This window comes from Clytia hemisphaerica, unplaced genomic scaffold (assembly GCF_902728285.1).
Source record: "Clytia hemisphaerica strain Z4C2 unplaced genomic scaffold, Clytia hemisphaerica genome assembly, whole genome shotgun sequence".
In the NCBI taxonomy this organism is placed as follows: Eukaryota; Metazoa; Cnidaria; class Hydrozoa; order Leptothecata; family Clytiidae; genus Clytia; species Clytia hemisphaerica.
The window spans coordinates 468,529-480,158 of record NW_027103253.1 but is presented as its reverse complement, the minus strand read 5'-3'; the positions used below and the strand labels follow the sequence as shown (position 1 = coordinate 480,158).

General features: G+C 34.9%; 1 protein-coding gene across 1 annotated transcript; it reads left to right on the top strand.

Moving 5' to 3' along the window:
• The first annotated feature begins 60 nt into the window (after window positions 1–60).
• LOC136797947 (homeobox protein MSH-D-like) lies at window positions 61–4,481 on the top strand. Its single transcript, XM_067054531.1, has 6 exons — window positions 61–600; window positions 840–935; window positions 1,182–1,333; window positions 1,736–1,804; window positions 2,043–2,385; window positions 3,995–4,481. The coding sequence occupies exons 4-6, from the start codon at window positions 1,799–1,801 to the stop codon at window positions 4,369–4,371; spliced, it is 726 nt and encodes a 241-aa protein (XP_066910632.1). The 5' UTR covers window positions 61–600; window positions 840–935; window positions 1,182–1,333; window positions 1,736–1,798; the 3' UTR covers window positions 4,372–4,481.
• Window positions 4,482–11,630: the final 7,149 nt, after the last annotated feature.

The following is an 11,630-nucleotide window of genomic DNA, read 5'->3' as shown; positions in this document are numbered from 1 at the left end:
TTTTCTTTGACTCCAAATTTTAGCTTGATTAAGATTATAACAAGGGACTTTGTGGCCCAGAGAGCAGTTTTATTCGATTTAACAGGCCGCCCGGCGGAAGCGGGAAGACTGAGGATACTTCGGCCTCCCCACTTTTGAGCAAATGAGATTCTTTTCTCGAATTCTTAGCGAATTTTATCTCATTTTGAGCCTTCAGCCTTCCCACTTTTACGGTTGTTCCGCCGGGTCTGATTTAGGACTATTCTTTAAAAATTTAGCTTTATTGATTCGTTTTCGTCGTAATTTAAAGAGTTGTTTTTGAAAGGTTAACGATTTTTTGGATTTTTATCAATTTGATTTCGCAGTTTTTCGCATATTGTTGAATAAACTGTCTCCATGAAAAATAAATTTCTATTCCGGATTAACTTTCCTGGATACTTTTCCTTATGATATTGATATTCTTTTAAAATTATTTTTTAAGGTTTTTAACAAGCTGATTAACTTGACAATCTTCCTATCACAAACTCTCAGATCAGTAAACATAAAGAGGGCTGTAAGAAAAAAATATCAAAATTGAAATGATATATCTACAAGCTGGTCCCTCTACAAGCCACATCAAAGGTTAAACGATATTTTTACTATATCTTTTTAATCAAACAATTTTTTGATGAGCCAGGGTAAAAATCCTTAACTCTTCTAAGATGGTCGATGTCTTAATCGCCCCCAAACTTCCTTATCACGTTCCGTTTTCGGCCGATTTAGTCCTGTTTTTATTAGATCTTTTGAATGAAGGGGGAGAAAAAAAGAAATATCAAATTTTGTTAATGAAATTTTGATTAAAATTATTCTTTGTTTTTTAGAGGGAATTAAGCATCATAAAAATATTTGTGAGTGATATTTATCACATTGGCAAAAGTATGGCTTATACTTCTTTCGCAACCACACCAGGGAGATTTGTATGTTTGTTATTTTTTACAAAATATTGTTTAAATGAAATTTTCTAATTTTAATAATATTGCACACATTTGGCGTTTGTCGTTTATAAGAACCTTCACTGCAAAGGCCGTTGATTTTTCGAAGTAGCTTCACTTTGTATCAGATTTTTACTTGGCCATACAAGAACAGACTCTAAAGCTGTTTTAAAAATCTTGCCATTGTGTTTTTCAGTATGCTTAATAAAATTCTCTTTTAATTTATTTTAGGATGCTCTACCAAATGGTTTGATTGAACTAATTGATGAATCGATCAAATGAACCATCATGCAATGCTTCAAGGGTTGTCTAGATAGAAATCTCCCTCCCAATCGCTCATTTCAGCATGCTGTCAAAAGAAATCGTTTCCATCATATCTTAACGTTAGTGAGCCTTTCAAAAATTTGATTGCTCTCTATTGATCATTACAAAACCCCCGTCTTTTAATGAATCTTATATTCACTTAAACCCTTTTGAATGATAAGTCTTATGTTTGAAAAACCTTAAACCCTATCAGTTGACCAATCAGAATAAATATAAAAATCAGAGAAAGAAATTTTATAGTTAAACCCTAAAGCTATCTCTATCTATTCTTTGTTTTAAAGGTGAAACTTTTAACTGTAGGTCATCGAGACAATTCAGCAATTGTTTTTAATTGTTCATTAAGAACTCATCTTCTTATCGTTGGGGTTCAAGAATTCTTTTATTCTGTTTATTATTCTATTGTGTGTTGATAACAATAGAGTGAATACCAGCTTGATTAATTGCTATTCATATCTCTCTAGTTGACCTTCAAGATCAAAGGATATCAACTCGTGAAAATTGTTTTAAAAGAAGACGCACACTTGATGATGGTAAGTTTTCATCGTGTATCTATTGATGAAGAGCTAGAGTGATTTCAAAGAAAAGATCTGGCGGTCTACAGATACAGAATTATTGGGTTATTTTCCTTTTTCATTTGAACATTGGAAGGTTTTGAAGACGAATTAGACGGTGACATAATCTCCAATTGGCTGTATTGACCTTCAAGAACGAGAACTTCCCAATACGCTAGTAAGGAAAACTTATTGGAATACTTCTGGTAAATTGTAGCTCAGTATGGATAGTCCTACACGCGATTCACCAACGACCGACAAACGTCACTCGACGTCTCCCGTTACACGTCACTCCACGTCTCCCGTCAACAGTCCATCTCCTCCGTTAGAACGTCAGAAGAAACCGTTCTCGATTGACTATTTACTCAATTTCTCACCGACAAAGAAAACCACCCTCATCCGTCAATCACCACCTGTTGAATACATCCAACCGCCCTTCCACACTCGGCCTTCACACTTTATTAATGACCGGTTAAAGGAGCCGGAAGATGAAGCTAAAGTACCATCACCGACTTTATTGACTAACACCTCCAGGAAGAGAGATCTTGATCCCACCATAGGTATGCAGCTTGTTCATTTCTTTGGATTCACATATAATATCTGGTCTCCTTTACTGAGCAGTAACAAAAATTTACTGATCGATCAATGCCTCTTTGAACCAATTGGATTGAATTCACGCTGTTTTAGTCCACGGTGGGGGTACTTAAGCAACAATGGGTGCTGGGTATGTGCGGACGGTAAGGGTCGGGTTTTTCACCTTTCAAAGTCTCTAAGAGTCGCAAAAATCAGAAATATTTAAATTAGTCTCTTTAAGGGTCGGAACATTCACAATTTCTAGGAAAGTTTTTTGATTTAGAGTGGAAAAATTGTAAAAAAGTCTCTCTAAGGGTAGGGAATTTTTCAGAAATTGAAGAAAATTAAGCATTAAAGTAAACGATTTTGATGTGTATATAAGAAACTTCCTTGGGCATCTATTAGAAAATCTCAGACCGTTTTCATGTTGAATTCTTTTCCATCAATTTAAGGCGGTTTTCACAATCCTTCAAGAAATTAATTAATTTGTTTAATTGATTGAGGTCAATAAATTGGCAATAAAATGTCGAAATATCTAGCCTATATAGTAGTTAACTTGGTTAAGCTGACGTGTCTAGATATCTTTAGAAATCGACAGTATCTAAAGCTTTCAGTGAAGGTGGAGATTAATCTAAACTTTCTTTGAATATCCCTGAACACTCTTTTCTAAAATTTCCGGACAAGAATGTGGTTTTATCTTGTGTAATTTGGCTCCCCATTGAAGTCAATCAGTCATTTAGGTGACAACTGGTGACGTTGCACTACGCGCCAACTCAAGGCGTGATTTTAAACGATTAATAAAATTAAAACCCCTACTTTGTAATAAATTAAGGTTCTTAAAAATTTTAAGATGGCTCGTAATTGTTGCGTTAATATTTCAATGTCTTTTTCCGCTCGTGAAACTTTTGTCTACGCATTTCTAATTGTCATGTTAAACTTTTAAAGCTTAATTAATTTGAAGCTTACAAATTACAAAATTAAGTCTCGACTTTTAAACCTTACGAAGCCTTGACCTTGGAGCCTTGGCCTACAACTTTTTTATAAGAACATCCACAATTTTTAAATATGCAGGGAGCTTAAACCTGAAAGCCTAAGCTGAACAAGCTTTGAACTTATCACTTGCACATGATAATAAACCAATTATAGTTAATGAGTAATTGATCACATAAATTACCTAGTTGGCGACACGAAATTTTTATCATGTTTTAAAACTCAAATTTTGTCATTTTGTGATAGTGGTATAGCTCCTCCTCAAACTTGTTTCTTCTCACTTAATTTGCGTTTTATCATTTGATTGGTTAATTGCTCTGACTTAATTTGTTTATGATCATGTCATGTATGCCATTTTTACTGCTAATTATCATATCCCTTAATTAGCTGACTTGAAATGAGGTTTGTCATCTTGTCACAGACCCCTATACTAAATACTAAAAAGATGGCGAAAGTAAAAACATTTTTAGGCTTGAAACTCAAAAAGTTAAGAACATCCCAAGGCTTCAAAAATCTTGGATGTTCTTGCAAAAAAAACGTGTAACCAGTAGCGGAGCTTTCTTTGAACTTCGATGCCATTATAACGCTCCTACTTTTTCATTACAGAATTCCAATGGGATTTGAGCAAATGTTTCCTACGAAAACACAAGGCCAATCGTAAACCACGAACGCCCTTCTCCGCCAGTCAACTTCTCACCTTGGAACAGAAATTTAAACGTAAACAATATTTATCAATAAACGAGCGATCAGAATTAAGCGCTCAACTGAACTTAACTGAAACACAAATCAAAATTTGGTTTCAAAATCGTCGAGCGAAAGAAAAACGTCTTAAAGAAGCGGAACTCGAGAAAACCGTAAGAACATTTTCACCGGGAAGTGTAACATCACCAAACTATTCACCGTGCAGCTGTTGTTATTCGGGCTCTTCCGTATTCAACTATCCACCTGTATCGTGCTCTCGGATATCCCGTTTTATGCATTAGTTGAAAATTCATGTGGGGATGTCTGTTTTGCCTGTTGTTGTATATATCTTTAATTTCTAAGATTTTAATTTTGTTAATATTTTGTAAGGTGGCCTCATGTAAGGTTCGTGATCGACAACCGCTTTTCACAGACCCGCTAGGGTTTTTTCAGCCAGCGGGGTAAAAATAACGGACCAAATTCTCGATGAGGATTGATCGTCCCATGTTTTCTTATGACTAGGGATTTGAATTCCATTGTTTTTGAGCCAGAAAATTGAAATCAAATGAAATTGCTGAGCAAAGCTATACTTGAAAGCGTTTCAGCTGAACATTTTTCTAACGTGACTCAGTTGGATATAAGAATATAATGTATGCTAGGAAATACTTAATCTCCATAAAATCTTATTTGATAATCTATAATAATATTGTAAATATTCAGAAAATAAAATTTATTCGTTTCGATTATATTGAGACTTGTAACACTTACTGTAAATAGCTCGTATATTGAATATAATATTTCACTTTTGATCGAACCGTTATTCAGCTGTCTCGTTTTAACAGCCCTGTCATACACGAGACTCATTATCGCAATTGAAGGAATTGTACCTTAAAGAAAGAAAATCCGCAAAATTTTCTTTCCACCAAAATTTCTTCCATTACTCGAACTTTCCGAACCACGTTTTTACTCAAACTTAAAAGTTCGATTAAGTTGAAAAATGAAAATCTGCCAATCCTAGTTCAACTATGGCTTCTATACCATCTCATTAAATAGGAAAGGTTAGTTTCTTTTTCCTCCTAAATAGAAGGGAATTTTTCCTCAATCCAAAATTTTCCTCAATCGAACTTCACGAACTTGAACAAATTTTTGAAAATTTCCAAAAGTTCGGGTAAAACTAAAGACTTAAAATTTTAAAAGTTGAATTTTCCTTAAAAAATACATTTTTGCTCTCAGTTTATGAAATGATTTCTTCAAGTTGATTAGCAATAGACGATATCGGCTTTCCAAATTCTCCTCCCCGAATGATTACCCATGATGCATTGCGCAAAAAAATTCACGGACGATATTGACTTTCCGCGCAATGATTCATTGGGAGAATTTGGAAAGCCGATATCGTCTATTGGAAGATTCTAAATATAAAGTTTTGGTCATCTCAATATGTACATTGAAACTATTTGATCCTTCACGTTTCATTTATCGACAAACATTGCTGTACTAAAGACAGACTGAAGAACCCTTTTTTATAGATGATAAAAAAAAATTGAAAGTTTGAGATATTTAGCAGCTTTTTATCTAGCCTGGATATCCAGGCTGTAAACTATTTCACAGTCTAGTTTTTGATATTTTATGTTCTTGTTTACAGCCTGGCCTCCCTAGAGCGATTTGCATTCTCCATGAGAATGCAGTCCGCTTGCTTGCGCTCACTTCATTTCACCAATCTACACGGCGCGGAGCAATTCTGAAGCAAAAATAGGATAGGCCTTCACTTGTAGATAGAGCTTTCTGTTACATGAAAACATGAAAAAGAAGAAAACAGAGGCAAGTTCATTTTCATAGAAAACATGGTCTGATGGTTGGTCAAGATAATGCATGCAAACTTGTTCATGGACTCTGGTGTAATCTTTGAATGTTTTAAATGATTTTAGATTTTGTAAGGCTGCTTTTATTAAGTTCTGTTTTGCTGCCCTGGGTTGGCTAGGAAATTTTTGGAAACATGCGTTTGCACTTTCATTCTCTCAAGCTCTATAATTTTAGAACTTTGTATGATGAGGTAAATTTTGTTTTTTCTAAAATTTTGAGCTCCAGGTTCCAGCTCCATGTAAGGTTCGTGATCGACAACCGCTTTTCACAGACCCGCTAGGGTTTTTTCAGCCAGCGGGGTAAAAATAACGGACCAAATTCTCGATGAGGATTGATCGTCCCATGTTTTTCTTATGACTAGGGATTTTGAATTCCATTGTTTTTGAGCCAGAAAATTGAAATCAAATGAAATTGCTGAGCAAAGCTATACTTGAAAGCGTTTCAGCTGAACATTTTTCTAACGTGACTCAGTTGGATATAAGAATATAATGTATGCTAGGAAATACTTAATCTCCATAAAATCTTATTTGATAATCTATAATAATATTGTAAATATTCAGAAAAATAAAATTTATTCGTTTCGATTATATTGAGACTTGTAACACTTACTGTAAATAGCTCGTACATTGAATATAATATTTCACTTTTGATCGAACCGTTATTCAGCTGTCTCGTTTTAAACAGCCCTGTCATACACGAGACTCATTATCGCAATTGAAGGAATTGTACCTTAAAGAAAGAAAATCCGCAAAATTTTCTTTCCACCAAAATTTCTTCCATTACTCGAACTTTCCGAACCACGTTTTTACTCAAACTTAAAAGTTCGATTAAGTTGAAAAATGAAAATCTGCCAATCCTAGTTCAACTATGGCTTCTATACCATCTCATTAAATAGGAAAGGTTAGTTTCTTTTTCCTCCTAAATAGAAGGGAATTTTCCTCAATCCAAAATTTTCCTCAATCGAACTTCACGAACTTGAACAAATTTTTGAAAATTTCCAAAAGTTCGGGTAAAACTAAAGACTTAAAATTTTAAAAGTTGAATTTTCCTTAAAAAATACATTTTTGCTCTCAGTTTATGAAATGATTTCTTCAAGTTGATTAGCAATAGACGATATCGGCTTTCCAAATTCTCCCCGAATGATTACCCATGATGCATTGCGCAAAAAAATTCACGGACGATATTGACTTTCCGCGCAATGATTCATTGGGAGAATTTGGAAAGCCGATATCGTCTATTGGAAGATTCTAAATATAAAGTTTTGGTCATCTCAATATGTACATTGAAACTATTTGATCCTTCACGTTTCATTTATCGACAAACATTGCTGTACTAAAGACAGACTGAAGAACCCTTTTTTATAGATGATAAAAAAAAATTGAAAGTTTGAGATATTTAGCAGCTTTTTATCTAGCCTGGATATCCAGGCTGTAAACTATTTCACAGTCTAGTTTTTGATATTTTATGTTCTTGTTTACAGCCTGGCCTCCCTAGAGCGATTTGCATTCTCCATGAGAATGCAGTCCGCTTGCTTGCGCTCACTTCATTTCACCAATCTACACGGCGCGGAGCAATTCTGAAGCAAAAATAGGATAGGCCTTCACTTGTAGATAGAGCTTTCTGTTACATGAAAACATGAAAAAGAAGAAAACAGAGGCAAGTTCATTTTCATAGAAAACATGGTCTGATGGTTGGTCAAGATAATGCATGCAAACTTGTTCATGGACTCTGGTGTAATCTTTGAATGTTTTAAATGATTTTAGATTTTGTAAGGCTGCTTTTATTAAGTTCTGTTTTGCTGCCCTGGGTTGGCTAGGAAATTTTTGGAAACATGCGTTTGCACTTTCATTCTCTCAAGCTCTATAATTTTAGAACTTTGTATGATGAGGTAAATTTTGTTTTTTCTAAAATTTTGAGCTCCAGGTTCCAGCTCCATGTAAGGTTCGTGATCGACAACCGCTTTTCACAGACCCGCTAGGGTTTTTTCAGCCAGCGGGGTAAAAATAACGGACCAAATTCTCGATGAGGATTGATCGTCCCATGTTTTCTTATGACTAGGGATTTGAATTCCATTGTTTTTGAGCCAGAAAATTGAAATCAAATGAAATTGCTGAGCAAAGCTATACTTGAAAGCGTTTCAGCTGAACATTTTTCTAACGTGACTCAGTTGGATATAAGAATATAATGTATGCTAGGAAATACTTAATCTCCATAAAATCTTATTTGATAATCTATAATAATATTGTAAATATTCAGAAAAATAAAATTTATTCGTTTCGATTATATTGAGACTTGTAACACTTACTGTAAATAGCTCGTACATTGAATATAATATTTCACTTTTGATCGAACCGTTATTCAGCTGTCTCGTTTTAACAGCCCTGTCATACACGAGACTCATTATCGCAATTGAAGGAATTGTACCTTAAAGAAAGAAAATCCGCAAAATTTTCTTTCCACCAAAATTTCTTCCATTACTCGAACTTTCCGAACCACGTTTTTACTCAAACTTAAAAGTTCGATTAAGTTGAAAAATGAAAATCTGCCAATCCTAGTTCAACTATGGCTTCTATACCATCTCATTAAATAGGAAAGGTTAGTTTCTTTTTCCTCCTAAATAGAAGGGAATTTTCCTCAATCCAAAATTTTCCTCAATCGAACTTCACGAACTTGAACAAATTTTTGAAAATTTCCAAAAGTTCGGGTAAAACTAAAGACTTAAAATTTTAAAAGTTGAATTTTCCTTAAAAAATACATTTTTGCTCTCAGTTTATGAAATGATTTCTTCAATTTGATTAGCAATAGACGATATCGGCTTTCCAAATTCTCCCTGAATGATTACCCATGATGCATTGCGCAAAAAAATTCACGGACGATATTGACTTTCCGCGCAATGATTCATTGGGAGAATTTGGAAAGCCGATATCGTCTATTGGAAGATTCTAAATATAAAGTTTTGGTCATCTCAATATGTACATTGAAACTATTTGATCCTTCACGTTTCATTTATCGACAAACATTGCTGTACTAAAGACAGACTGAAGAACCCTTTTTTATAGATGATAAAAAAAAATTGAAAGTTTGAGATATTTAGCAGCTTTTTATCTAGCCTGGATATCCAGGCTGTAAACTATTTCACAGTCTAGTTTTTGATATTTTATGTTCTTGTTTACAGCCTGGCCTCCCTAGAGCGATTTGCATTCTCCATGAGAATGCAGTCCGCTTGCTTGCGCTCACTTCATTTCACCAATCTACACGGCGCGGAGCAATTCTGAAGCAAAAATAGGATAGGCCTTCACTTGTAGATAGAGCTTTCTGTTACATGAAAACATGAAAAAGAAGAAAACAGAGGCAAGTTCATTTTCATAGAAAACATGGTCTGATGGTTGGTCAAGATAATGCATGCAAACTTGTTCATGGACTCTGGTGTAATCTTTGAATGTTTTAAATGATTTTAGATTTTGTAAGGCTGCTTTTATTAAGTTCTGTTTTGCTGCCCTGGGTTGGCTAGGAAATTTTTGGAAACATGCGTTTGCACTTTCATTCTCTCAAGCTCTATAATTTTAGAACTTTGTATGATGAGGTAAATTTTGTTTTTTCTAAAATTTTGAGCTCCAGGCTACTTTTAATCCGGCCAATTTAGTAAACCCAAGCCTCCTGGCTACGGGACTATAATACATAAGGCTGACGAGCAATCTGTCTGCTGCTCCCTCTCCCCTAGTTTTGAGAGCTACACAAATACTAGCCCAGGGGCCACTTATAGCTTTTCGATTCACTGGATGGCGCTGATAAGTGGCGCTGATAAGTGGCCCGGTGTAATTTGGCAGATTTTAATTTTTTGCTTTGCTTGAGGTGGTAGCAAATACATGCCACTCGTTTACCATCGAATTGCTAAGAAAATTCACAAGACATCCATCAATCATGGAAGTACATCGGGTATTGAATATATCTTTTATTTTACATATAAAATTAATATAATAATTCAATTTTAAATTATCAAAGTCCCCAAGTATAAAAGACAACCGAATATAAATCTATCTGTTGCACAAAGAATATGTCAAAATAATTACAAAATGCAATAGTAAAAAATTACTCAAGAAAAACTATTCAATTTTTGTTGGTTCATGTAAAAAAAATTTAAATCCTATTCAGCAATGGGCTTTTCCAGAAAAAATTTGAATATGGGGGGAGGTGGACGATACAACGATTTTCAGTGATTTACCCCCTGGATAAAGTGACTTTTGGCCCCCCGGACAACGAGTTTTACCCCCCCCGGACAGGCATCAGTTGACCCCCGGACAACCCAAATTACACCCGGACAGAGCAAATCTACCCCCGGACAAGGCAAATTTTGATGATTTTTCGCTACCATCCCCCCCCCCGGACAATATATCTTCCACCCCCCATACGGACATTTTCTGGAAGAACCCAATCTTGGAAAAAAAACTCTTTAGTGATTGCTTTTTTTTTTTTTTTTTTTTTATTTTTTTTTTTTTTTTTTTTTTTTAAAAAAATCAAAAATAAAAATACATTTCTAACATTACCAAAATCTATAAAATATTGCAAAAAAAAATTATCTTTAAAAAATATGTATCATATCTTATAGTTACAAAGTTATAAAAAATTTACAAAATAGAAAGATATACACCAGAATATCAAACTAGTCTGCGGTGCATGATAAAGAGAATTGACTTTATAGTCCTAAAATCTTTTCTAGGATGGAAAAGAAAACCACTTTTTTCCCATTTGAAACGCGGTTAAAAATACCAGATTGAAGGTAAAATTTGTTGCCAGATATCGAAGAATACACTGATAGGATTCACTTTTCCTGCTTGGGAAATCTTGAAGATTCTACTCTAACCCTTTGGGGCTTTAGCAAAATAGCAAAGGGTTAGTGATCAAAAATTTAATCACCCAAGAAACCATAATCTTTTTCATCTTTTTCATTCGACGAATAGGTAACTGGGGAAACAGAAAAGGGAACATAGCCCAGGTTAAGGAAGGCTTCAATATATTCTAGGTTGCTTCTCACTACAGCATGGAGCTGAACATGAAGCTGAAAATATGGTAGAGTCTTTTAACCCTTTAAGTGCCGATGTCGTATATATACGACATGGGCTATATTGGAGGGCGAAGCCCTCCTGTAATGCCCAGTTTGAGTTAGAAATCGTTATTTTTGGTCGAACTCGTAGGAATTAGATTGTCCTTTATGGTCAAGCAAAAAAAAATTCAAAAGTGAGTCTTTCCAGCGAAATTTTAAGCAAAAAAGTCAAAAAAATGCAAAAAATTGACAAAAATTCACTTTTTTGAGATTCTGACCGTTTTTTGACTATTTTTGGTCAACGAGTGATCTAAGAACCTCCAAATTTGGCCCTGTTTTACTTTATTCTGTCTTCTAGTGAATTGATTTGAAATTTTACCACTGGGCACCTTTTCATCAGTTCAGTCAGGTCCGCGCAGCGGGCCTGACTGCTTTAATTCCCTAACCTACCCCCCCCCTTGGCCGCCGCCCACCACGCCCTTCCTAAATCGGGCGGCGCCGAAGGCGCCCAAAAGAAAGAAGAGACTCTAAGCTATCCAACGAGCTATATACGAGCTTCTAATTCCTTCTAGATCAGGAGATATAAGCCCTTAAAGTTTGAACTAGCGATTTTTTAAAAAAAACTTAGAAAAAAGGACCCTGGCACTCAAAGGGTTAATG

Bases quoted from the DNA above. Each gene is read 5' to 3' on its own strand.
- LOC136797947 (XM_067054531.1), top strand. The intron at 2,386-3,994 runs GTATGCAGCTTG...TTTTCATTACAG, and splicing joins AGATCTTGATCCCACCATAG to AATTCCAATGGGATTTGAGC.